We start from the raw sequence: 27,639 nt of genomic DNA, 5'->3' as shown, positions 1-27,639 counted from the left end.
CCGCCAGCGCCTTCGCGTTTGCTTTGTACGAACGCGAACGTTCGCTACCGATAACGCGATTCGATCATTGTTTATTGCTATCTCAATACTTTCCATTTTGTTACGTAATTGATTCTTTGTTCTTGATATTGCATTGGAATAAGTATTTTTTTTAATGGATGATAACGAAATGACCTGCGCTAATAGTGTATGCTGGTTGGACAATAGTGAGAGACAACACGTGAGGGTGTAAAGTACAGTTGGGTTCAGTTCAGTTGGTTATCGTGATAAATTCATTCAGAACTGAGCACTATGGTTTTCAGGGGGAACCATGAAAGGTCGACCTAACAGAGTGTATTGCTAGCAATAGGATTATTAGTTTCTATTAATAACGATCCCTCTCCCTGGAATAAGTATTGCAGTGTATGAAATATTTTGAGAGCTGCAAGAGAGTAATGTTTAAGTAGGCAACACGCTCATGTTCTTGAAGTATTTTTTATTGGTGAGAATGGAGTGGTAACTCCGGCTGTGCTATCAGTATACGCTGGTAGGGCACCAGTGGGAGTTCATAGATGAGGATGAAAGTAACTCAGTTAGCCCATCGTGATGAATTTCACATGAATTAACTATGGGTTTCGGGGCGAACTGCGTGGACGTCGACCTGATAAGGTATATTGCTAGCAAATAGGGCTGTTAAATCTCATTACTAATAATCTCTTTTCTTCCTTCTTGAAGCGTTGCAAGCGTCGGCATGTTAAAATACAGTTATACAGTCAAAAATTGACTGTATATTTAAATGGGTTTATTCGTGTAGTGACGAAATAAAGATTTTGATTAAAATTTTTCGCATTTTTGAGTTGAATGCCTAACTATAATCGAGTAAAGATGAATTCTCTTAGATTTGATAAGACGATAAGAAATAGGTAAGAAAGGACCAAAGCGTCGTAGTTTGTTACATCTCATACAGCTATATACAAAATTCAAATTATTATTAAAAAAATGGCTACTTGCAAATGCTTTCTATAATATGAATGAATTCTTTGCTCTTTGACATTTTTCTTTTTTTTTACATTGACATTATAAATAATTTAATTAATATATAGGATGATAATTAATATGTTCTAATGGTGACCATGAGTTAGTTTGTGACTGTGGATTGACATGTTTTATTTTATTGACAATTTTATTGACAATTTTAATGTATGACTCTAAAATAATTAATGTTTTGTAATTAATCGTATTGTATGCCCGATGTATGGGTAGGCTGTTTTCCTTTGAGACGTTAATAACATCTTACGAAAAATTGTAACATACAGCTCACAATAAATTTATTCTATTCTATTCTATTCTATTCTATATTCTTGAAAGAGGACTAATTTTTTCACTCCTTCCGAATTTGTGAATGAAACCGACACCATCCAAAGATAGTCCCACGGAAGCCGCCCGTATTGTTTTCATCATCCATTTTTCCTGGCGTGAGACGATTGACGCGTATCCATTTCCCCGGCCCAGAATAGTTTCCCATGTCGTATAAAATAAAGGGCATCACTCGTCAGCTGACGGCCATCGAAATATAACTTGGAGATGTCACGGATTACCGCTCGTTAGAAGGTAATTAGCTCATGGATCACTCGTCGACGTCTGTTTTAATAATAGGTAGGATTTATATCCAATGGAAATTCGGCCTGACTCATTGGTGTTCGCGAAAAACCCGATTTAATACGTAATGACAACCTCGGCCGACGAAAATACAACTATTGTGTTAAACATAAATAGTTACAAGCTATTTTATTTTTAAACATTAGTATATAATCATAATAAGTTGATACTTATAAATAAACTTATTTTTTTCAGTTCTTTTTTTAACTTAGACTTTGATTTTATTAGTTTTGTGAAGGTTGATGAAATTATTTATTTCACTGTAAGTTGTACCAATATGTTACATTAAGAAGCCTTTGGGTTCTTTCTTGTGATAAGAATATCTCTTTTTTTTATGAATTGGATACTGTGATAGCTTAGTTATATTATATTTACTCGTATAATAATGAAACACTTTTTACAGCGTATTGTGTGCGACCACTTACATCACTTATGAGATTGACCTGTCTGTTAATAAACAGTATAATTTTGAAAGAAATAGCAAAGTCACCATTGCTTAAGATATCTACAATGCGATCTTTTTTTATACCACTGAGGTGACACACAAGTATACGGGCCGTATACGGCCGTATGGTAACCGCTTACCATCGGATGGTAAGCAGGTACCGTAGCCTAAACTTTTTACTAAGTTGTTCAAGGAAGTTCTAAAGGGCGCTAAAAGGATCTTGAGTTTCTTAAAGCATCTTACAGCAGAAACACAAAAATGATTATTGAAAAGAGCTTTTATGTGAGCCTAAATAAACATTATTTTGAATTGTTGACTATCCTCTCTTACCCATTAATTTTTATGCTACTAAGCAACAAGTGTTTCATACTGAAGGATGTTGTAATAAAGAAATTATAGGTCAAGAAGGCATAACACCTTATCCCGTTCGAATAACAACTTATGAGTGTTCATCACTATGGGCCAACTGACCTGCTTTCATCCTCACTTATCATCCTTCGCTGATGCACGCCAGCGTACACCGTTAGTACAGGTAGGGTTACCATTCTATTATGATCCATTAATAATCTATAATCGACGATTATCACTTTCAGTCGGGTTATATGCCTTCAATGGAATTGAAGTAAGGTTGCTTAAAATATAGCTACCATACATCTAAAATAATAGATATCAATGAAACAATCAGTTCCATATTTAAATATTCTTAATTGAAAGCTGTATCCAGGTCGACGATGGCTTGCTTGATGGATGAGCAGCTAAATTACTCTCCCCCCGCCCGCGCACCTCCCTCCCTAACGATCGCTTGGCCAAAAGTGATTATTTATACGTGGCGATGACAGCACTTCCGACTTTATAGTCTATGATTTAGACGCTGCCTGATTGAATTTTGAAGTTATTTTCTAAACGCATCATGTTAATTGCTGCGATATATTTTTAAATACTGCCAAATAGTTTAGTTTGTATGCATTGAATGTGAAGAAATTCATGTTGATTCACTAGTTCTTTATAGCAGCTTTACCGAGTGGATTATTATTATCTGCAATTTCCGCGAAGAGAATCCCTTATTTAAAGTAGACGATGTTAAATATGAAAGAAAATTAAATATTTGAACCGATTTTTGGTTATTTTTTTTATTTGATAGATCGATTTGATGGAAATATATGAAGGTTGTACTCGTTTTAAAATTGTTGCTACTGCATTTGTTTTTTTTTAGGTGAATATAGTATTTTTAAATTATTGTGTTAGGTAATGTTCTAGTCCACAAATAAGCTATTGTTTTCCTGACTGTTTGTATGTGATCAATCATTTCCCAACATTCGAAAAGAGATATGTATTTTGGAAATTATATCAACTAATAATTTTATTGTACGTTGAATATGACGTCAATTAGAAAACTTGAGTACCATAATTTGAAACTTTTTTTATTAATTCTTTGTGAATTCGTGACTATGATCCAATTGACCTATTTCCTCATCTATCATTTCTCACTGGTACCCTCCAGCGTATAATACAGACAATTTTTTTTTTTAATAGGTAAAGATGGAATGTTACCCTCGCTTGCGCTATTAGTATACGCTGGCGGGGTATCAGTGAAAGATGACAGGTGAGGATGAAGGCAGGTCAGTTGACCCATAGTGACCAATTGAACAAGAATTAACCACTATGGTTTCCAGGGGGAACCGCGTGGAGGTCGACCTGATAGGGTGTATTATTAGCAATGAGGCTGTTAAATTTCATTACTAACAGTCATTTTCCCACCAGTGCAGACGGGGTTACCATTCTATTATCACCCATTAAAAAACCTACTTTACAGTATTTGTTTTTCGCATCCGCTGATTGGCCAACGGTTAGACGAACGTTATCAGACACAATTACCTAACATACGACAGGTAAGTCATGTCCGCAATAATTCTATATGCTTTTCCCACGGATGTAAACTTTGTTTATCGTGCCTAGAAATGGTTTTATAGATGTAACAGTTCAATCAAACTGTTTGATTTGGCATTAGAAAGAAGCCTAGATAATATCATTTGTATAACTGAACACGATACAATTAAGCACAAAATAATAAGTAGCGTGGGTTGAAGAACGAGGCAATGAACTTGTAAGAGCGTAAGTCAAAATCTATAGATAAACTCTTTATTGGCATCAAGATATACATAAACATTTTGAAAATTGTAACAAAAAATCTGTGTTTAACATAAAGGCGATATACATAAACTTTTTATACATAATATAAAATGTAAAAGTTTAACATGTGTATCACATTGACGATGTAAAAAAAGCAACAGCCTTCTTTCATCAGAAACAACTCTCTGAGATAGTTCTCAGTAATTTGCTTAGTAAACAAACCACTGATTTTCAATTACTTCCTGCAAAACTTTCCAAAGGTCCAAGACTCGTGACAATTTCCGAGGTAAATAAAAAATGCATCAGGAATGGTAATGCATGGCAAGTATTATGGGCGACACTGTATACTCTGTTATGTTCATAGTACTGTTCATGCCTATATGTTAGGTGATGATTACAACTTTCCACCGGGTGGTGCGACCATTCGTTTGCCATTGTAAGTTGCTTAAAAAAATATAGAAATTCCCAATAATTTAAATGCAAATATCCATATAACATTTTGTAAGTATTCGAATTGAATTAAGAACTAATACAGGATTTTTCTTTGAGATATAAAAAGCGACTACAATCGTGAAAAAATAAAACATGATGATAACACGGAGTAAATAAAAAAAAATATATTCAAGATTTGAAGAATTAATTAATTTTTTTTATTAAATTTTATTTAATTTTTTTCTTAGTAAAGCACTTAAGAAAATGAATATTAATAAAATATAACACAAAGTTTGTTAGACAGGCAATCGAACAAAAGCATAACAATTACATCATTTTAGAATTAACAAAGATATTAAATATAAAAAATATAGATAAATTGATGATCTCTTATTTTTGAAAAAAAAAACATATTCAGTAATCTTATTTTATTCTTTAACAACATAGTATAATTTATATATCCTATTTGTAATATTAGAAACAAAAATGCCATTTAAGTTTTTGATTAATTAGGTTATTAACTAATCGAATTGCAGTTGGATACAAACTTACGAGTATATGGCTTTTTATTATTCCGATATCAGACAGGTAGGCGGGACGCGATCCGCCCTGAGACCTCCGCCCGCCTCTCGCTTTGGGCGGATCTTTAGGGGATAAATTCTGTACTGAAGATATAAATCGTTACTTTAATAAGGAATTCTTAGATGCGTAGGTAATATATGTAATATAAATACATATACGTCAAGATTACATTTCATTGGTGTAGGCAGAGTTTTAATATTTTTTGTTATTACTTGAAGTATGATTACAGTATATTAGCTTTGCTCACATGAATCAGAATAAAAAATATATGTATGGTTTATCAGAAATAGGCATGGGTGATATCGGTATTGCTTTAATTATAAATAAATCATATATCAATCAAGTATATTAGTTTTTTTGGACATTTAAGGCGAAAAAGATCAACACTCAATTCGATATCGCTCATATCAGGCCGACATTTATATTCATTTAGATTGGTTTGTTTATTTCATTATTATATATTTCATAAGCGATATTTAATATATCTGTTATTTGGCCAATATATAGATATTAGGATATATTACCCACCATTAAACAGAAATAGCGGTTTAAGCGTTTGAGTAACAAACATTGAAGCATCTTTACAAACTAACATTTATAATACAAGTATAGCTATTTGTTATTGATCAGATGGAAAACTATTAAACTAAATTTAGTGTACTCAACTAACGTCGTCATACAAAACTACATTAAAAAACCTTATTGTCAACGCATGGGCGCGGTGGGTGGCAGGAAACACAGATATTAATACAAAGATAAGCAACTACCACAGCGTCAGTTATCGCTCATCGGATTACTACACAAAAGCAATAGTTATCTGAGATTAATTTCACAAACGTATTGAACACTAATTCGATTATCTGAATGTCAAAGTTCAATGCGTGATTGAATTTTGTAAGCGATATCGTTTATCGATATGCTCCATTTATTATTGTAGTCTCCTTTTATGCTAAGACATGTTTGCATCTTATTCACATGTGAAGCTAAAAATTGATATATTCTTTTCTTAAATAGATATGAATCGTCTTATTTGTGTTACGTATCAAAAGGTGAAAAGGTATCCTTATTATGCGACATCGTCTCTCCGTCTCTTGCACTATCGACCTATTGGTATTGATTTTAAATTTATAATGTGCACAAAATAAAATTTCAGTTCTACTTATTTTAAATCAAGAGGGTTATCATATAGAAAGGATTCATTATAGAATCAATAATATTCACAATATTTTCACATATCAAACATTCTCAAATAAGAATTTTGTGTGAAAAGTTGACATTATATGGGGCGGGTATTAATATCATCTTCAACTATAATATCAACCGTCAACTGTCTACTGTTAATCACAGGCCTTCGCCTCCCAAAGGTGGACTCCCAAGTTTTGCCAAGAGTTGCTACACTTGGCAGGCGTGTTGGCAAATGTTGTTGAGTTTCGTTGACTATTAAGTTCTCTTAGACGCCTCTTACAGCATCTATGGGAAAGGAAGGGCTAGCCTATATTTTGCCAGGATCACATGGTACGGGGTGTTTATAAATTAAAAAGTGTAGTGTTGTAGAAAGAGAATGCCAAAGCACTATCCTTGATCTATAGCACTGTCATTTTTTAGACACTTCACTTGTTTATCTACTCGATGTTCCCAGAAATTGATTACTTTATAAACCTTTCTGATTAGCTCATAATACAATTTTAGGGATAAACTTTTACAATTAGATTTACTGTCATGGGTTGTAACATAGGAGTCTTTCAAATTGTGCATGTTGGAGTACAAACATCCCATTTCTTCTTCACTACCGACTAACCCTGTTCCCTATTCTGTATATGCTAATGTTTCATTGTGGTTAGCATTTCATTTGTTCTAGCTGTACGGCTCTATTGTCATCCTTACCCTTTGACTCTATTGTGTGTTTTTTGTCACATCGCTGATCATTTTATTTATTTCCGTTATAGGTATGTATTGTTCTGTTATTATAGACTTATAGAATTTTTTCGAACGCGTTTTTATTCTTTTATAGTCATTTTTTATTTTATATATTTATTCTTTAGCGCAGGACATGTGCACAAAGCGGACTTGATGCTAAAATTATACTCTCCCAGGCAATCTTAGAGAAGTGTTAGAATGCTCGAATACAATCCTAGTATTTCCATGCCAAACCTCTTTTGGAGCTGGTAGAGAGCACTTAATACTAAAGATCTCTCTTTCTTAGCTAATTCATCTGCTACTTAGTTCATGCCATTGAGATAAAAATAAAAATGCCAATATTTTTTAAATTATTACTATAAAATGTTCATCTGTAAAGTCGATTTAAATATTCATATCTTTATATTTATTTTATTTTTATATCAATTAAAAAATGAAAAGAAATTTGTATTTTTAAGCGGAAATGCATTTAAAATAATTAATTCAGTATCTACTTTATATACGTACACAAAAAAATTCAGTTCCTATATTGTTTATTATTAACGACAATCTTAGAATATTAAAATACACTGTGACGCCTCTAATTCTGCCTTGTCATGCCTGAGACGCCGTTCTATAATGTAATTCAGATTGTCATTCAAATTTCTATACATTTGAAGACCAGGCCTAAACACAGTGGCACTCGGAGTCTCGACACCTTCGTACACAAACATCCACGGATATTTGTGTCACATTCTATTATTTAGATATACGTATGACCCTAAGAGTTTACGTAGTTATTCATTTTGTCTTTGTAACCATTGTTTTTTAATTTTCAATCAACATTTTTAAGTGTGACGTGTGTATAGAATTTGGTTGCTTTTAAGTTGCATACTATTATAATCAGAAAACAATTTCTACAAGATTTGAATAAATGAAGTGCTTAATGCACGATGGTACTTTGTCAATTTCCATAATGACATACGCTTACAATAATACTCAGGTATTGTTAGATGTAGCTATAGGTATTTAGTTTGTTTATAGTATAATTAAAAGCAATAATGATTTTCCATACATTAACTTTGTAGATGACATTTATTAACAATGTATTCATAACAAAAGGAATGATAATGGAAATTAAAGGTTTCCATTCCAATGATATTTTACGATACCCGTGAGCGACAAAGCAATGGTCATAAAATCATGAGTAGAGATCATTACAAGTTGGAAATTCAGAAAAAGAATGCAGAAAGTTATAACATGTTATTAGAACGGTTGGTTACCTACGTTGTTACACTGTATTTTACAGTAAAGATTTTATGTATAATGACAATAATTTTAATCATAAAGCTTTATTAATGTTATGTTTTCTATATGTAATTACGTTTTGTGGAGACACAACATTGTATACGGGCAAGCAGACCCGTTTTGACGGTCAATTTTCTCCGCACCCATAAAAAGCGTAAACATGACTACGTTAATAATAAATTATATTCATCTCACCCAGACGATACTGCCATTTGGAAACAACAAATGCTAATAATTACTTTCCTGATATTAAATGTCTGAAAGGGACGAAATATCCGCATAGCGAGAGATAGAAAACAATAGTTATTAACGATAATCTTAAAGAATTATTGAGAAATAAATCTGAGAGACCTGCTTTCAGACAATTCCTTGTAATGTCTTTGTCACTTGGATTCAACAAGACACAATCACATTGGATATCTGGAATATAATCTCGGAACTTGCATTAAATTTACATTTTATCGCATATATTTTTTCTGAATTCATTTGTTGCGGGCGTGCTTTTAGCTTGTATTATTCTTTAATAATTTTTATTCGCAATTCTCATATTCAAATTATATTTCAGTGTACATCATTGGCACATATCTTGCCACTGTCATCATGCACTCGACTGGCTTGTATGGAACTAAGTATTACTTTACGATTGTCGATAGTTGCCACCATCATTTGAAGGATTCCATTGTTGTATTCATGGCAATGATCTCGCGTAGTTGCGTCGACTTTAAGTCGCATCCGACATTTCCATTGTTGCAATTTTATTGCTGGTGTTACCGTCTCTGCGGAGATCATAAAGTATGCAACAGCGTTCGATACTATCTACCGCGATCTGTCGATGTAGATGGGATCTGTGACCGCAGGACGCGTATTATCGCGAGCTTCAGCCACCGCAGCCGCGATTTTCATTCGTTTCTAATAAATTGATATGAGGTGTGGTGGAAAGGGCATCGAGTTACAGGATTGGTCGAGGCGTTCCCCAAGGTTCGATACTCAGACCCCAGCTGTAAATCAACTTTACAACCTTTAATTACAGATATTTGCCGTCTTATGTGAGCGTACGGGATATCGGAGGGCTGTGCTCGCGAAAATATCGCATAATAATGGGTATTGACCCGTAATGGCTCGCCTGTAGGTACTATCGGCTGCCTTTGTCTTGATTGTTGGAGCGAGTGAATATTCTTTTCTGAATGATTGCCAATTACATCGAATGGCCTCCTGAATTCCACTGAGTAATACAAAACTAAAATAAGCTTCTCATTTTTGATTTGCGTCTATATAAATGATTTATGTGTTATTAAATTTAATAGCACCAGAATGATATGACATTCATTGTTAATACTTTATAGATATTTAAATTGTGTTCCTCACATGTACATAACACAGTTCAAAGTTTTAATAAAGTTTCATTTTATTGCTTTAGTGTTATTTATGTTTAATATTATTGATTAATCTATTAAATACATTTGTTACTTTCTAAAGTTAATGTCAATACCATATTCCAATGTGTTACTCGAGTTGTGCTCTCTGCTACAATGTTGCACCGGATAGGGCGGCCGCCATTTTAATGTCTCTCAGACGGAATTACGCTGGATTGTTCTCAACTTTACTGCTCCCCTCATGATTGATCGTTGTATCCTCAACCTTATGTCATTTTCGCACTGTATCTCTCGGAATTTGTACTACAAGCAATAAATATATATTGAGTTATGGTAACTCCACGATATTATTGCTCTTGGACGACTTTTACTTATTCTATGGTGTCAGCTGTAGTTATTAATCACACGCTTAATTTCTATAGGACAGGTTAGAAGTTTGATTCATAATAGATTTATATATATAACATCTCAAATTACTCCAATCAATAATTTATAAGCAATCACATTAAATAATGGATTCGTTTTGTTCTGAAGTGTGGAAATTAACACTAGAATGATCGTATTCTAAATTAAAACCTCGCTTCGTACCGCAATAAATTCTTCCGCCCATAAACTCATAACGACTGTCTAAACAGGGGCTAGCTGTCGTTTATAACCCTAATGCAAGAATAAGAAATAAAATCAACTTTATGCAATTATGCATTAATTCGTTTATGGTTCCTTTTTTTTTGTAGCCTTTTTACAAGTGTTGGATGCATACATGGAGCATAAGTCAATAAATTATTACTAATATAAAATTTAATACTAATAATATTTACTCAGTGATTGAAAACATACCGAAGTGATGTTAGATCGTTAAATACATAGATTATAATACTATCATACTTTCTCAATATATTAGCGATCTCTTATTAATCTACTGCTCATGAGTTTGCTTCGATTGTACTCATATTATCCGAGAGATAGACTATGTTTTGGATGGATGATCGTTAATAGAAAAGTTTTTTATTAGAGTTTATCTGTCCAAACATGGTCATGTTCATTAATAGGTAAATCTAAAGAGCTAAGAAAATGGATAGAAAATTTAATTAGACGAACGGTTTACCAAACAGAGCAGTTTGAGAGTTAAGACGTTGAATAGATTTAGGAATTGGCCGTGTAGATCACAATTTTTTATTTTGACTTGATGCAGACAAAAGTACATTTAAATATGATTGAGAATATTTACAAGATTTAGTAGAACTTTTATAGAACTTGTTCTTTTTACTGTTGTTGACTTTATGGAATCTATCTGGCTACATAGATACCATCGTTTGATCTAACTTACATTTCTGCTGGAAACTAGCAAATGTGTGTTATATTTCTGCTTAAAAGAAGGCCTCAAGAATGGTTACGAATTAGAAGTATCAAAGGAAATGGTTATAATAAGCATTTGTTATCTATTATATAATAGAATAAAAATATTTAATCAAATAGACTTGTTTACAAGCTTTTTTAAATTGTCATTTTTATAATTCTACTACTGGACTTGAAATATTGTTACCCTTTATTTTATAAATTATGAAAATTACCACATTTTTTTAAATTGATTATACCTAAGCTTGTATTATTTATTTGTATCTATATAAAAATATTATATGTATACAGATGACATGACAGAGTATGTTAAATATGTATAAACATTGATGCTAATAATGGTATTAGCTATATTTAATTCTATATTTGATGTAGGTTTATTTGTCGCAATAACTCGAATTTATATCTTCAATCGTAAACATTTTACAGCCGCATCGGTAGATTTTCCTTACGTTTCGCGTTTCTAACACGTGTTCAATGATATTTCTATTTATGTTCCCCTATATTATCTTCTATAATTGATGAATACTCGACAACTCATAAATGTGCATTATTTCATGTTAATTTTAATTTATATTTTGATAGGGCATTACATTAAAATTCTATTGACATAATAATGGTTATTATCATATTAATTTACATTTAACTTTTTTTTTAGAATTTCTGTATTGTGTGTTGACATATTTATGAATAGAGGAAATATATATAATAAGTATTTTCATTTCCCAATTCAATACCTGAGTGACTTGTTTCATTGGATTATTATGTTTTATCGCACGTAAACTTCGCCAGCTGGAGTGGTACCAACATAGGCGAGTAATTGAGATTGATCGAGCCATGAATCGAGCGGGGCGGCGCAATCAAAAGCGTATCAGACCAATGGGCGTCCAGCGTCAATTCAACGGCGCTTCTCATTGGCCAGTCGCGGGGTTGTGAGGCATAAAGGGCCTTGATACAGCACTCGATAAGCAGTAGGCGTCGAATGTCGATTCAATCGATTATAACCCGTGTTGTAGTTAGCGAATGCGACCGGATAGGCCGTTAATGTACGGGAACATATTACTACTTTGGCCGTTTAACTTTCATTATACACGCTCTGTTGCATTAATTTGTTATAACATTTGTAATTGGCAATTTACATCAACAGCTTTACCTTTGAATTTATTGTTGTCGTAAAAAAAACTTCTGGTAATAAAAACCGATTCCAAATCAAGGTTACAAGAAGCAACACTTTAAACAGATTAACCGGCTAATCGTACGTTATTTATAATCCTTAATCAGACCGGAGGCGTTTGGTATCAAGATTTACGACACCCGCGTGTTAGTTACACAAAAGAATTAGCCCTTCTAAGCGACATCGAGTGCCAATAAAATATCGAGTGAGCCTCGAATAATCGACCGGGATGCAACACTGTAGTTATTGCGGTATTGCTAAAGAATCATTCTATACAAAGTTCCATAAACCACGCGTGCGTCCATAAAGTGAAATTTAGCATAAGGTTTCGTAGGAAAAGCAATAATTTGTCACAATTGGGCACGATTAGATTGGCTCTGCCGGCGATTTGACATACGTCGTAAATTACGTATTGACCGGCTATATCGAGTGAGCTGTCAGAGGCGGCAGTACTGGCTTAGTTGTGTGGGCTCTTACAAACGCCCGGGTTATGCAAATAGCGTGCGCAGGCGGCTAAGCGCACGCGCATCGAATCGCGCGTTTTCCGCCGCCGGCGCGGGGATTGCGTTTTGTGGAAATCGTTATTGGGGTGATTGCTTTCATAAACAATAGCTTTTGTCCACGGTTTCTTGTAACTAACTTGTTATTTTGTCGGATAGCGGGACTTTAAGCGTACTTCGTGTCTGATAGCTAGTTTTCCGTTTATGCAATTTAGCATTGTAACATGGTGGAGATCGTGCTTTATCTGCGCTATGTTAAATAGCATGTAATAAATTCACCATATATTTTCCTTAATATGGCCCTATAGTATTGTAAAATGTATTTATTTTCTAGATAATATTTATGTTGTCAAGTATCTAATACTATGGCAATTAGTAAGTGTGACTAAATATTAAGGGAAGACTGTATAAATTACATTTGTTTGGATGCATTTATTTAAGGTGTGTTTCTGTCACCAAGCAGTTATGTTTACATGGTTTCGTTTCGATATGCAGGGAGCGAGATGGCTTGCTTAATATGTTAGTATGTTACAAATTCCTCGTATTTGAATACCACGAATTAAATTGATTACTTTTGATTGATTCGATATATTTTCTATTATAGATATAGATATTCTTATAACACATCAAAGCTAATGTTATCACATGGTTTCGTCGACTAATATGCTTTGATCCACTTCCGACTATAAAAATTATAGACATTATACAAGATATCTTGTAGCCCAGGTTAATTTGGCACGAAATGCTATAAAAGATTGTTCTACAAAGCAACATAGTAGGGTTAATAAAAGTTGACTGTCAACGCACCGGCTATACGGTGTGGGTGGCGAGAGTTTGAAATGAGTTTACTTGTAATGTATAAGACCGCTATATAAATATACACATCTACATTATACTCGTAGATTAAGTGTAATTTTATTTGGTATTTGTTATCATGTTAGAAGACTAATGCAATAACAAAGAGAGACCAATGTAATGCATATGGCATATTGGACAAAAATATTTGTCGGATTTTCAAAACTCCAACGGTCACTCGTCTTTCTTTAGTCACTATCTCTTTTTTTTTTATTACTATTTTAAGGGCTTTTACCTTCTTCAGGTATATCAGTCCTATCGTACCCTGAACTGATTTGTCAAACAAAACTTTATCTACTTTCCCTAGACGCGGAAAGAGAAGAATTAATGGGCATCAATAATTTACAGAGATGTTCCAAAATTTCTGGTTTAAGTTCAGCTAACATAGATTGAATAAGATCAACACTAAATTTATTTAAGTTAAAGTGGCGCATGAATTCTTCTCTTTTCTTCGTGTTAATACGACACTCTAATAGCTATCCCTTATTTTTGCCATTTTGGGATTTTACCAGGATTGTCTAATTTTCTAAGTCAGCTCAATGATCAAGTTTTTTAATAGTCAATAATAAAATTGGCCATATGTGACGAGATAAGAAAGTGGCTGAAACAATAGACATTTTTAAATTAGAGTTTCTTTGGAAGTTTCTTGCTAATTTATAAAAGAATTGGTTTGAAGTTAGATAATATATTATTTAGCTTATTGCTTCGTTTTATTTGCTCCAATTCTGGCGCATCATGTTCCCGTTTTCCTTTTAACATGAACGCGGCAATTAATCTCTGAACGGGTGACGTTGTGCCCCCTACCGCCTTGTTGAGCCCTCTACCCCCTACCCCTCGGCCCAGATAACCAGGGAATGATTAACTACAGACAGGAAGACGGATTGACAAATAGTCGTTTAGGTATTCGCTAATGCCTCGTCCTCATCAATAAACGATCGACGAGATGGGAAGGGCCTGTTCGTTTGCTGAACTTGCAATCGCTTATTTGCTACGTTTGTTTTTGTTAGTCAAATAAATTAAGCGTAAGATCTAATAGGTAAAATAAATAGATACCTATATAGTTTCTGCTTGTAGAAATAAAAACTTAGGGAATATAATGGTAAGGGAGTTTTAAAAAGAGATGAATGGAGTGCGTGTAAGATGATATAGGTAGTCAACAAGAGAGTGAATATTGAAACTATTGCAAATCAAAATAGATCGAAGACGGCATATTACGGGCCAGAAACATGATGATGAAAAAGCAGTCAGAAGAATTCTTACAGCATATAGTATAAAATGTTTCATAATTATTGTGACGATCTAAGATTTAATCCAATAGGATATTTGTGGTTTCGTATTCATTTATAACTACCGATATATATAATTTGAAGTAGACACTAAACGTTACTATAGGTAGTAAGAAAAAAAAAAATACAAACCAAGATGGAACTATTATAAAATAGTGAATTAAATTTCTCATTCATTATTAGCTTGTTACAAAATTCTGTTACCAAGAAGGATCGAACAACATAATTGTCCATTATAAACAGGAATCAAAACTAGTTTTGTATAATAGGTATGTATATATACCTCATCACTCTGTAATGTAACTTTAAACATCAAATTATAGTATCTAAACCAATATAGTTTCGCAAAAATCTGCTTAAACAAACGCATCAAAATCTCTTTCATATTTAGTTAGTTACAAAATTCAGTTACTAAAAAGGACTAAAGAACTTTGTTCTCTACACAATTCCTCCAAAACTAGTCTTGAAATACCACTCATCACTCCGTAATAGAACTTTAAACAGCAAATTACTGTAAATCAACACCGCACCGCAAACAATCCGCTAACTTGCGACGTCTTCCGCGACGGCCACACGGTCTGCGCGGTCTAAATCCGGGACGGTAACGCTGCGTGCACGTCGTAAACGCGCAATCTAAGGTTTATCGCTCACTGAAAGTACATGCCATAGTTCCTAGTTCATAGTTCTTTACAGTGAGAGTTTTATAGTGAAAACTGGTCAATTCGAATTATGAATATTGTGCGTAGGTATTTTACATATTACTTTCTCCGGCGTCTTTAATACGTTCGCGTTCTTTTTACACTTATTATTGATATTACATTATCACATATGTTAGTTTGTAATATTTGTAAAAAGGTGTCACTTTCATATTAATTAGTGTAAGAAGAAAAACCGAAGTAAGAGCTTATGGAAAATCATCTGACTAGTTTGGTTACTATTTATATTATATCAGTTGTTATCTGCTAAACATAGGCCTTCCCATAAAGGAGGTTCTGACAGTTGTTGTCACGCTTGGGAGGCAAGTTGCCAATCGTAATTTTGGCTTTGGTGATATTTTAAAAAAGATGCTGCTATCCATCCCTTGACCACTAAATTTTCTTATTCGCCTTTAACCACTTCCACGGGAAAGGCAGAAGGCCCATTTTATGACGGAACCACACTACTAGGGTAGTAATATGCTTTTTTCATGGAAATATACCTAACACTAGAACGTTGATAGGTTATTAAAGGTAAATCGTAACCTTATAGTGTGGTGGCTTAGAAACTCTTGTCATTAGCAGGTGACACCTAAACACGAGTTAGTAGCTGGCGGTCCACTCGCTCCGTATGTTAAACGCCTTACATCGTAAACGTGCGATCCGAATCGCGCGCTGTAAATCATCGATCGAGCGATGCGATGCGATTTAACACGCTCAGCGGGTTTACTGCCCTTACCATGCGCTGTAAAGGGTTTTAGTGTTTTCTGCAGTGTTGCTTGCAGTTATCGATATAGATAGATCTACCGTGATTAACACGTTTCCTCATGTTGCTCGCACTGTATCCGGATGCAGTGTGTAATGAAAATGTTGCATAGAAATGATATAGGATTATGAACAAGCACATTACGCAAAGCTAACTAGAGTAATTTGACAGTGTAATATGGTACTTAACCTAGCGCTATATTACATTGACAAATAAATTTGTATATGATCATTAATAATAGACTTGGATTTATAAATTAATTTATTTAAAATAGTACCTATATGTCGAAATGGGTTTAGAATTAGCGAATAGAGAACATCACATAACATATAAAAACAAGCAGTTGAATTAATTATCTCATTTTTTCTTGGACTAATATAAAAATAAAGTACATATACATTAGTTGCAATTTGAATGTTGGACCTATCTAAATTTATATACGTATTGTTACAGGCACTCCAATAAATCGACTGCCCATCATGGCGAAATCAGTTCTTGATTTGTACGAGCTGTACAACCTGGTGATCGCCCGCGGCGGCCTGGTCGAGGTGATCAACAAGAAGTTGTGGCAAGAGATCATCAAGGGCCTCCGGCTGCCTTCCTCCATCACATCTGCCGCGTTCACTTTACGCACACAGTTAGTACATACTTTTATTGAACACATATTTATTTATAAAAATAGGAAATCAGTAGTATTTTTTAAGTATGGAAATGGAATATTAATCCGCTCGTGCTGTTAGTGTAAACGAGGGACCAGTGAAGGATAACAGATGAGGGTAAATGAATAAATGAAATTGGTTTTTTTATGGATAATAATGAAATGACAACTCCACCCGCGCTAAATGTATCCACTGACGGGGCACCAGTGATGATTGGTAGGTGAAGATGAAAAGGCAGGTCAGTTAGCCCATTGTGATGAATACACCTGGAATTCAGTATGATAATTTTTAGGGGGGACTACGTAGAGGTCGACCTGACAGGGTATATTGATAGTAATGGGACTAGTAGTTCATATTACGAATAAGCCCTTCCTCCTAATAAAGTTTGGTTATTTGGCTTGTCATGACGAATTCAGTAACCTTTACCAATCATCTCCTAGTTAGTATTCTTAAACTGTTACAACAGCGTAGGGACCTATACATAAATGGTGAACATAACAGTTAGCATGCTATGTTGGTTTGGATATAATAGTATGAAAATAACATGAGACCAAAGAATGATGAGGGTGGAAAATAATGATTACAGAAGTGCAGAAATATACAGATTAGGAATTTATTAAATGTAAATATTAAATGAAATTCAAGTGGACCTTACTCAGTCAGTGGATGCCATCATTGAGTCTTAACACTCAGAATTTATGACGTGACTTCAAAGGACGGAATTAGTTGATAATCAAAAGCATTTACGCCTTCACGTATCCTAAAATCATTTAATACTGTCGTAAACCAAATAGGAGTATTAGATATTATTGTGAAAGGATTGTCTGTGGTTTAGGCTATTACAAAGTGTTCAATAGGCCATGTGTGGTCCAAGAACAAGCCAGAAGCCGTCGCTCCATATTCGACATCATTTCTTTGTATCACTCCCTCATTTAAATTCTCACGACTGAGAGACAAAACCTTGTCCACAATGGGTCGTACGTGAACGTCCGCGACAATGTGACAACTTCATAATTAATAACCTCTAACTCATCTCGATATAATTTCCCATTTATCTTTCCGGCGAGTTCCTTCACCTCTACAGCTTTTGTCGTATGACATAAAGGTATCTCACATTTCTAATTCAAGATGTGCACCGTTACGCACGACGCGTGATTTCAAACACTTCTCTACTATTACAACATTTGAGTTAGTTTGTGCCAGCCAGCGAGTGATACTATCGGGAGCTATCCACAATTAGTAGGTACAGTTCGAATACTAATGCCTATGTTATTTTTGAAGCAACTATTTTTCTATTACACTCGTAACATACCGTGGTTTTGGGCGTTCGTAAAATTAGACGGGCGGTAATGACGAATGGCGTATATTTAGATTCCTACTTTGACAGTTCTTCAAAAGGTAGCCACGTTTTTATGTGTCGGCCCGCTCAAAGATTCTCATTGTGTTCTGTATTAAATATGTGAACGCTTAATATGAATTATGGTAACGAACAGTTGACAATATGTTCTTATAAAATCGACTCGACTCTCGAATAGGATTAAGAATGTAATGTGACGTTCCATTATACGTTTGAAGGATACGCTTTTGATAATAATTGGTCTTGAAATATGATTTATAAGTTCTTCATGTGTTTCGTATGAGGCGATAGGTACGTTAACTTAATGACATCATTAGATCACTTCGGGCTTAGAAGATTGAATGGTGTCACTGTCATTATAATATTCTAATTTATTACTGAGACGTTTATGAATATTGTTAGATTGTTGGACGATGTTATTAATATTCTTTAAGTATATTCTTTGGTGTCAACGATTTATAATACTTACAGTAATTATTTAGGTACTTGCACTTATTTATTAGTGTTTTCATATTGTATTTATCAGTGCTTTAAAGTTTTTCTAAATTATATTATTAGGGACAAATAAATTCGATTTTGCCGCATTATTCTCAACGGCTAAAGCCGATACTAATTCTAATAACGTATGTTACATAAATGTTGAAAGAACATCTTATTTCACACACCAAATCGTCCTCGAAATTTATTATCGATTTATTAAACTAAAACTATAACATAAAAAGTAAAGTCTTTATTTTGTGTGGACAAATTACTGTAATATGTTTTATACATTTATGTTTTTGTTCTCATTATATGTGTTAATTATATTCTGTTGGAGTTCTGTGATTTGGTTATTAGCAGAAAATATTTATAATTAATTTTATCTATTTCAAATCTATTGTGTCTTTAGTATATAAATTTGTATTAGTAAATTGTACCGCCTTTTGCACCGAAAGGGATAAAAAGTAGCTTCTATCCTTCTTCATATCATGTAGCACGTATATATTAAATTTTATGAAAGCAAACTCACTTTCAAATTTATAATATTATTTGGGATGTGGAATAATAATTTAAATAAATTGTTTCAGATACATGAAGTATTTGTATGACTATGAGTGTGAGAAGAAGAACCTGTCCACTAGGAGCGAGCTGGACGCAGCCATAGAAGGCAACAAGCGGGAGGGACGCCGCGCCTCCGGCCAGTACGATGCGCAGGCGGCGCTAGCCATGGTCGGTCTGATAAATGTAATTTAAATACATAAGTTATTATTTAAATTTAGTTTTAACTTTATTTCCGGGGGTTTAATTGTGTTTTAAATGAAAGTCTTATTTAACTGTCTTATTGAAACGTTCCAAGCAAGCAAAAGGTGACCAAGTATTGTAAAAAATATCGTAGAAACTTTGTTATTAATAAAATTAGTTACATATACAAATTTTCATTCGATTAATTAATTTTTGATTTGTACTAAGTATTGAACATCAGAAGACTGTCTTAGGGTCGTGTCAATTATTAGTTTGGTTACATTTTTATAAGGTTTTATTTAAATTGATTATACTAACACCCAATACATATACAATATATGATATGTGTATCATGCTTGTTTTGGTATGTCCTATTAATATTATAAATGCAAAAGTTTGTAAGGATCGCTGGAAAGGGATGGATGTTTGTTACTCTTTCACGCAAAAACTACTGAACGGATTTGAATGAAATGTGGCACACACGTATCCTAACTTAGCACATAAGATACTTTAAGTTCAATATAGAAACATAATATAAAACTCTCTGTTTCTCCACTTATGTTTACTAAACCATGCAACGGATTCTGCTCGTGGAACCCATTTATTATATAAATGATTAATAATAAAATTTATTCAGGATACAACATTTCTGATGTAAAGAATGTTACATAATCATGCATAATAAAATAAATGAATAGGTATCATAGTATTGTACAACTATTTATAATATGCGTCTGACCAATATATCGATATCGATAAGTATCGTGAACGTCGTAACTACTTTATACTGAAATATATTTCAAATTCAAAGAACTGGATACATAGATTTGATACAAACGTTTTTTATTCGAAGTGATGCACGCCTGATGTAGCTACTTGTTTTCATGAATGTTGACAATTCATTTTTTATTTCAGCCGTCGCTCAACCGCGGTGTTCCAGCGTCTTTAGCCCAGTTATCCCAACACATGCAGCCTCTCTCGCTCTCCCTGGCAGGTGGGGTGGGAGGAGTGCCCCGTCTTCCTCCTCTCCCACCGCACACTCCCCACATATCACAGCATGACATCGAGTATCGTGTTAGAGAATATATGAAAATGATACAGCAGCAGAGGGAACTGATGAGGAATGGTGAGTTTTAACTCTAAACCTTGTTTAAGACTACTGTAGTTGTAAAGGAGACCATTATTAGATAATTTATGTAACGTATTAAAAGATATAAATTGAAATAGAAAACAGCACGGCTGATTAGTTTACGGCAGGAAAATCATGTTTTAGTGGAGTCACATTTATTATTATTATTTCAGCCGTTAATTGTTCACCGCTGAATGTAAGCCTTATGGAGAAATAAGGGGAGTTTTGCCAGTAGTTGCCACGCTTTTTAGGCGCGTTGGCAACCGCAGTTAGACTTTTAGAGATGTTTTAAGAGGGACGCTGCTGCCCGTCCCTCGCTCTTCTTTAGTCGTCTTTTCGACACCCACGGGAAAAGAAGGGGGTGGTCCATTCTTTGCCGGGGCACACGCGGCACAGAGTCACGTTTAATCCATGTAAATTAAAATAGAATGTCGTGGCAAGCGCATCATTTTAGTAAATATTTGTAATAGGTAATCTTATAATGTTTTTATTATGAGAATAAAAAATACACTAGGTATTTTGCCCTTTAGATCGAAACAACAATAATTCACATATTAGGTACTGTCCCACTTGAGAAATACTCAAAACTATCAGTTATGTAATTTTGACTGCACATTTCATTGGACAGTTCTGATTATGCGACCAGTCCTCTCTCCTCCAGGGTCAGAATCTCCGCCGGGCATCAACGGGCCTGCACCGATGATCTCCCCGCGAGATGCGGCTGCACTCAACGCAATGGATGTGTCCCGGCTCACATTGTGGTCAATTTACAACAACAACAATAATAACAGCCCCCAGCCGGATTTGGAGCCACAACGGTAAGACTTTAAGACTTTTTTTTAATTCTATAAACTTTAAAATAAGTCTTTTTGTAGATACATATGCACTTTAGTACGAGTAGAAATAAGAATCGGACGAAAATAAATATGAGGAGAGATCGGTTTCTATCTGAGGGAGGAGTCAAGAGTTATCAGTATACTCTGTTATGTCCATGGTACTGCTCATGTCTATAGGCGACGGTTACCACTTTACATCAGGTGGGCCGTCAGCTTGTTTGCCATTCTAAGTTGCATAAAAAAAAATCAGAATCGTCATGTCGCATAAAACAAGAGATGACAGTGAGTGGAGCATGAGATTTATGTGAGAATATAGGTCTCTGGTATTCGGTTCTTTCTGCCAATTATTAAGGAACTTAGAGTTCCTTTTTACTTATGTACTCATATCTCTCTGTCTACCCTAAAAACCTGGTTTAAAGATATAAATAGATAGGAAGCAATATAGTACGTAGTCATACCCAATGAGCGACACAAATCTTTCATTTAAAATTTTCATCGTTTTTAACACATAATGGATTGATATTCGCTTACTGGATATCCCTTTCCCACACCTATATTTCCTACTAAACAGAGTATTAGCTCTGTTTGTTTGTTTTACATACTATATGCCAGTTTACAGTATGAGATTTGGCAAACGACAGGAATGTCATTACATCTGGGGTACCGTGGTAGTCGTATTATCTTCGTACTAGCGTTCATATCTTTAGACGATGGTTGCTTTTCATTAGTTGCCGTCAGTCAGTTATATAGTAAAGTCTAGCCAGGCACTATAAAAATGGCTGTCGTCGACAGAGAGGCGCTCAATCTGAGTGAAAGTCCCAACTCCAGTGTAAGCGGTGGCAAGCGTGAAGCGTGCCGGTCGCCGCCGCCGCCAGCTAAGCGGCGCTCCTTACGGCCACCGTCGCCTTCAGCGCGCGCCAGTCCACCGCACACTCCAAGCGCACCCAGCACACCTCGGGAATGTCTGCCTGCAACACAAATCAATGGCAATACGCCAACTAACGGTGTGAATGGGGCCGCATTCAAGATCACCACTAGAGGTAAGATACTATAAAAGCGAACTTAAACCAAGGAATAGATTCCTTGTTCTTTCTTATCTCTTTTATTTTTATGATGATTGATAATTCGTAGTCGATATTTCCATTCTCTGTTGTTTAAAGATAGGTTTATTGTTGTTCTTTAATGTTGTTTATATTTTTAATTTAGTTTTGAATACTTATTCATGAGCCTGCTGTTATTATAAGATTGTGTCTACTTCTAAGATTAAGTACCGGGATTATTTTCCTACGGTGAACCCCAGTTATGTTTTGTTATACAATTAAAATGCGAATTGCTAAAGAATTATCATAGTCATAGTCATCTGAAATCTCTATAGTCGACTATGGGCTGAACCATACATCTCTCATTTCTATGAGATTGGTTTTGGTAATGGTTTGGTGGAACTACGATTTTCGAATATTTATTTATTTGTGTATACTTATACTAGTAACCTTTTTATTTCAGGTGATGCAAGTACAGGTGATCAACAACTCGTTGTATCAATAGAACTGAACGGAGTCACATACGAGGGTGTCCTCTTTCCGACACAGGATAGCAATGGCCAAAATGGCCACAGGCCAATGGTGTCCTAAATTTGAGGCAATAACAATAATAGCAATAGTGGTAAGGATAGTTTACGTCTTTCAAGTTCCGAGTCACCCGTTATTACACTGTAGGGAAACAAGTAGATTGTTAACGAATTTGTCTATGCTTGTGGAGAAAATTAAGCGGGAGAATGTGATGTTCTGTAAACGTTTTTGTCTATGGTAAGAGCAAACAATCTTTGTTACTCCGTTTTTCCCGACACTCTTCTCAAACATAGGCAAATCATTCGTCATCAATCTACAAATTGATCAGGTTAGGTTTATATCTGAGGCATAGGTTGTGCTAATCGACAAGTACCCATTAACTATTTTTCCTAAATATCGAGACTAGCCAAGAAACTCGTAGGTTCAGAAACATCGGCCTACTATATTATTTGGGTACTAAATTATTTAAAAGCAAATGTAATGATAGAGTCTATTTAAAAAAAAAAAAGTAATATTATTGTCTATGTTTATTATTAGATATAAACCCAGCCCATGTACATTCGATAAAGTGGTTTACAAATTTTGATCTCAAAAACCTTGCTAGGGTATTTGGGACTGGAAAAGCAGATAATAGTATTTTGTAATTTTAAAACTCAAATTTGAAGTAAGTACAAAACTTATCATTATATTGTTCTTTTGGGCGTTTTAATAATTTATCATAGTATGGCACGGCATTGCAGTTTCACCAGCGATGCCACATTAACTACATACCTAGGGTTGCCATCTTTAAAATTTGGCAACCAGGACAAGACGCGTGAAAACCCCGAATTTTAGAGCTCAGAATAAGGATATAATAACAGGTTTTTTTTAAACATAGTGACCATGCGCTGTCGGTCAGGATATTGTAAAGGCATTTGATTGAGTCTGGCATCGAGGTTCTAGTCCGGATCGAGTATAAATTGTCCTACTATTGACTTTCCGACAGCTTGTATAAAAAGATTGCCAGCTTTTTGTCGGGGTTCTTCAAGGGGGGGGGGGGTAACATGGTTTCTTCAAGGTCGGTAACGCATGTGTAATACCCCTGTTATTGCAGTATATATGGTATGATATGTAATGATCTTAGTATATATAGATAGTGTCTCCATACAAATTCTTCGAGAAAAGCGGGTAAATTTTTTCATACAATTTTGCGTGATCAATGGTAATGAGTGTTTCCTTTATAACTTCTATATTTATTTTGTCTTATATTTTTTGCATCTTTCTAATGCGTAAAAACTTGTTTTATTTATTAAATAATTAAATACATATAGGTCACGATACATTATATGCATAAGTATATAGAACATTGATAAAAAAACAAGTTAGCTTTTTTTGTCAGCTAATTATCAATTTGTCAATTAGTTGACAAAAAAATTGTACCTGTGACTATTGGTCCGATCTAACACTAATCAGCGTTGAGATGGAACGTGGAAGCCTAGATAGCGTTCGGGAAACTGTAGTACATCTCATTCAAAAAATCTCAAAGTTAGGTTAGGGAACCAGTACCTGTTATCAGTATTGACTGTATAGAACCGAAACACAATGGACGTAGGTGGTGAAGGACCGTTCCTTTCTTTCGGTAGTCTATTAGGGGAGGCCTATGTTTAGCAGTGGACAGATAATGGCTGCTATAACTATCTTGCCGGGGGGAAAAGGGATTGTTAGTAATGGCGTCTAATGAACACATTGCTAGCAATACACCTTATCAGGTCGACCTCCACGAGGTTCCCCCTGGAAACCATAGTGAAAAATTCTTATTGAATTCGTCACGCTGGGCTAACTGACCCGCTTCATCCTCACCTATCATGTCTCACTGGTGCCCCGTTAGTGTATACCGATAGCGCGGGCGGGGTTACCATTCCATTATCACCCATTAAAAAAAAAAAAACTATCTTGCCGGTAAAATCGTGTTGTGAAGTGTCGTGCCGTGTTATGGTAAATTGTAAAATCGTATTTTGAACTACATATATCATTAATATGTACTTAGTAGTCGTTTTACATATGATTAAGTGTCATTTTTTACTTTCAGTGTTTATAGTTCATGGATATTATAATTTTTTTTACGTCACTGCCATGGAAAGAACGTGAAATTATTTAAAACAGAATCATTTTCTACATGTTCTTTAGTGGATGTTTTTATACAATTATTTTAATAATTTTTTTTTTTAATTGCGACAAGTTTTGTAAATATAGTTTTAACGTTATATATTTATAATTCAATGTTTGACGTATGTGTGATAAATAATCAGTGTTTGTCTGATTTTTCGTGCTTGTGTTGTAAATTTATGTAAATATTATAAATTGCGTATATTAGAGCATTTTTACAACGTCAGGTAGACATGTTTATGATTATTCATATTTTAAAAGGTGTACATTTTAATCGTCGACTATGTTGTCAGTATTTTTTTTTAGATTTAGGTACCTATTTATAATAATGTTTCTGTTGCGCTTTCTTTTCGTGAACGTCTGTACACGTGCTGTAATCATTATAATTTGTTTTAGTGGTATAATGCTGCGACTTTTTTTTTATGCAACTTATAATGGCAAACAAGCTATCGGCCCACCTAATGCAAAGTGGTAACCGTCGCCTATACACTAAAATTACATTAGTAATAAAAACCAGTTAAATGAGTGAATTTTATCAAAATATATGTGTGGTTAGTTGCCATTTTCTAAAATAAAATACGAAAAATGATATTTAAATATATCATCGATTCAATATTTATTTTTATTCAATTACTGGTAAGATGTTATATTACCGTTGATTTCTCGAATATATTAATAGTATCTTGACCCGAGCAATTTGTCAAATTTTTTTTAGTAAAGAAATTTAGGCCAGCACCAACGAGGTAGGTATAGTTTATTTCAATGGAATTTAATAAAAAGAGATCCAAGTTTTGTTGTTATTTATTACTGTTTTTATTAGTTGATATTGGATTGTAAGTGAGTGGTAGAATCGTTAAAAAAGGGACACTTCAATAAGGTTACAAACTTTATTGAACTGTCATTAATTTTTATTTGATTGATGATAAAACTTCACACTACAGATAATTATAATTTTAACTCACATTTTTTTAATAATAAATATAATTATATATAATATGTATATTGAAGATACACTCACTAAATGAAATTAGTAATAAATAGGATCGTTCTATAAATTAATCGATTTTTAATTCGATCTATACTATAACTATTGGACATTAGCAGATTTATGTCTGCATTAATTAATCGTTTCTTTACATTTTCATTAAATTCTGTTGAAGTACACCATACTGTTTAACCAGGGAGGCCATAATTTGGGCTAGCTGCGGACTATCAGGTCCCAGGTATGCAATACAATTTCACGTGTTCTATTTTGATAGACAAAAATGTACGCCAACGATTGTGTCTCATTAGTGCCGGCTCTTAGATATTCTTTTTTAACAATTGTATTATATTGTTGTTTCGAAAACATGTGTTTTTTTTTTATTATAATTTGCACTTAACTAATTAAATGTATATTCAGTTATATTGTTCAATAATGACTGACGTGATGAGTCGGAGTTAATTTCCCGATGAGAAAAACGAATCTTTTATTTTTCTTATTTTTTTTTTATCATAACAAATGACACGTTTTTAAAATTTCCTACCAATTATATCCGTATGTTAATGATTGGTGAACAGAATAATTTGTTAAATATATCAATTAATTTAAAGATAGTGCAATAAGCAAAATTTAAATTATTAGAATTAATCTCCAGTTTTACAAGCTCTGGTGTCGTAGTGTTGTAATAAATAATTTAAAAATGCTTTGTAAATGACTGATTTACTGTTTTTATCCTATGTTAAATTAATGTAATTAATTTTAATATGTAAAAATTCATTTATGTGTTTTAGTAATGCATAATTTGATTCAATTAGATGTAGATTTAGTACATTCCTGAAGATGTACAATATATTAAGAGAATAATATGCGACTGGCCTACATTTATGTAAGGGTAGGAAGTGGCCAGCAGATTACGCGTAAGCGATTATTACACCAAAAAAAAAATAATGTATTCAAACTATATAAATAAATAATTATGTATGACAGTAATACATTTTTCATTGAATTCCCATTTATATTTAACATTCCTCTTTATAAAATAAAAACTTATAGCAATTAGACAGTCTTTTATTTTAATTTAATAAATTTATAAGATATAGCTGTCAGAAGAAGACACTGACTATAACGTGGGACAACGTACTTCGAAACGTTGGCAATAAAAAATCAGGTATGTAGGCACGTAATCGCGTTGTTAATTTCCGATAGTTAATTTAAAATATGATATTCGTTATTTCATTTCAGAATGAATTCATTGTGGATTTTCAGTAGTGCCAACATATAAATGAAATATATTTGAACCGTGATT

General features: G+C 33.9%; 1 protein-coding gene across 2 annotated transcripts in view; it reads left to right on the top strand.

The window, feature by feature from the left end:
- The window catches only part of LOC113521722 (protein dead ringer), a 170,441-nt gene extending 143,049 nt beyond the window's left edge, over nt 1-27,392 (top strand). The window contains exons 6-11 of one of the 2 annotated variants that reach the window (XM_026907358.3): nt 16,890-17,073; nt 19,520-19,661; nt 20,589-20,799; nt 21,464-21,620; nt 22,431-22,678; nt 23,142-27,392. In XM_026907358.3, coding sequence (XP_026763159.2) covers nt 16,890-17,073; nt 19,520-19,661; nt 20,589-20,799; nt 21,464-21,620; nt 22,431-22,678; nt 23,142-23,269 — 1,070 coding nt within the window. In that variant the 3' untranslated portion in view covers nt 23,270-27,392. Of the gene's footprint in view, nt 1-16,889; nt 17,074-19,519; nt 19,677-20,588; nt 20,800-21,463; nt 21,621-22,430; nt 22,679-23,141 lie in introns of both variants that reach the window. The other variant, XM_052899793.1, reaches the window with a different exon arrangement.
- Nucleotides 27,393-27,639: the final 247 nt, after the last annotated feature.

Source organism: Galleria mellonella, unplaced genomic scaffold, assembly GCF_026898425.1.
Source record: "Galleria mellonella isolate WM207_F2 unplaced genomic scaffold, CSIRO_AGI_GalMel_v1 utg63, whole genome shotgun sequence".
NCBI classification, from domain to species: Eukaryota; Metazoa; Arthropoda; class Insecta; order Lepidoptera; family Pyralidae; genus Galleria; species Galleria mellonella.
This window is presented reverse-complemented; position numbering and strand designations above follow the sequence as displayed.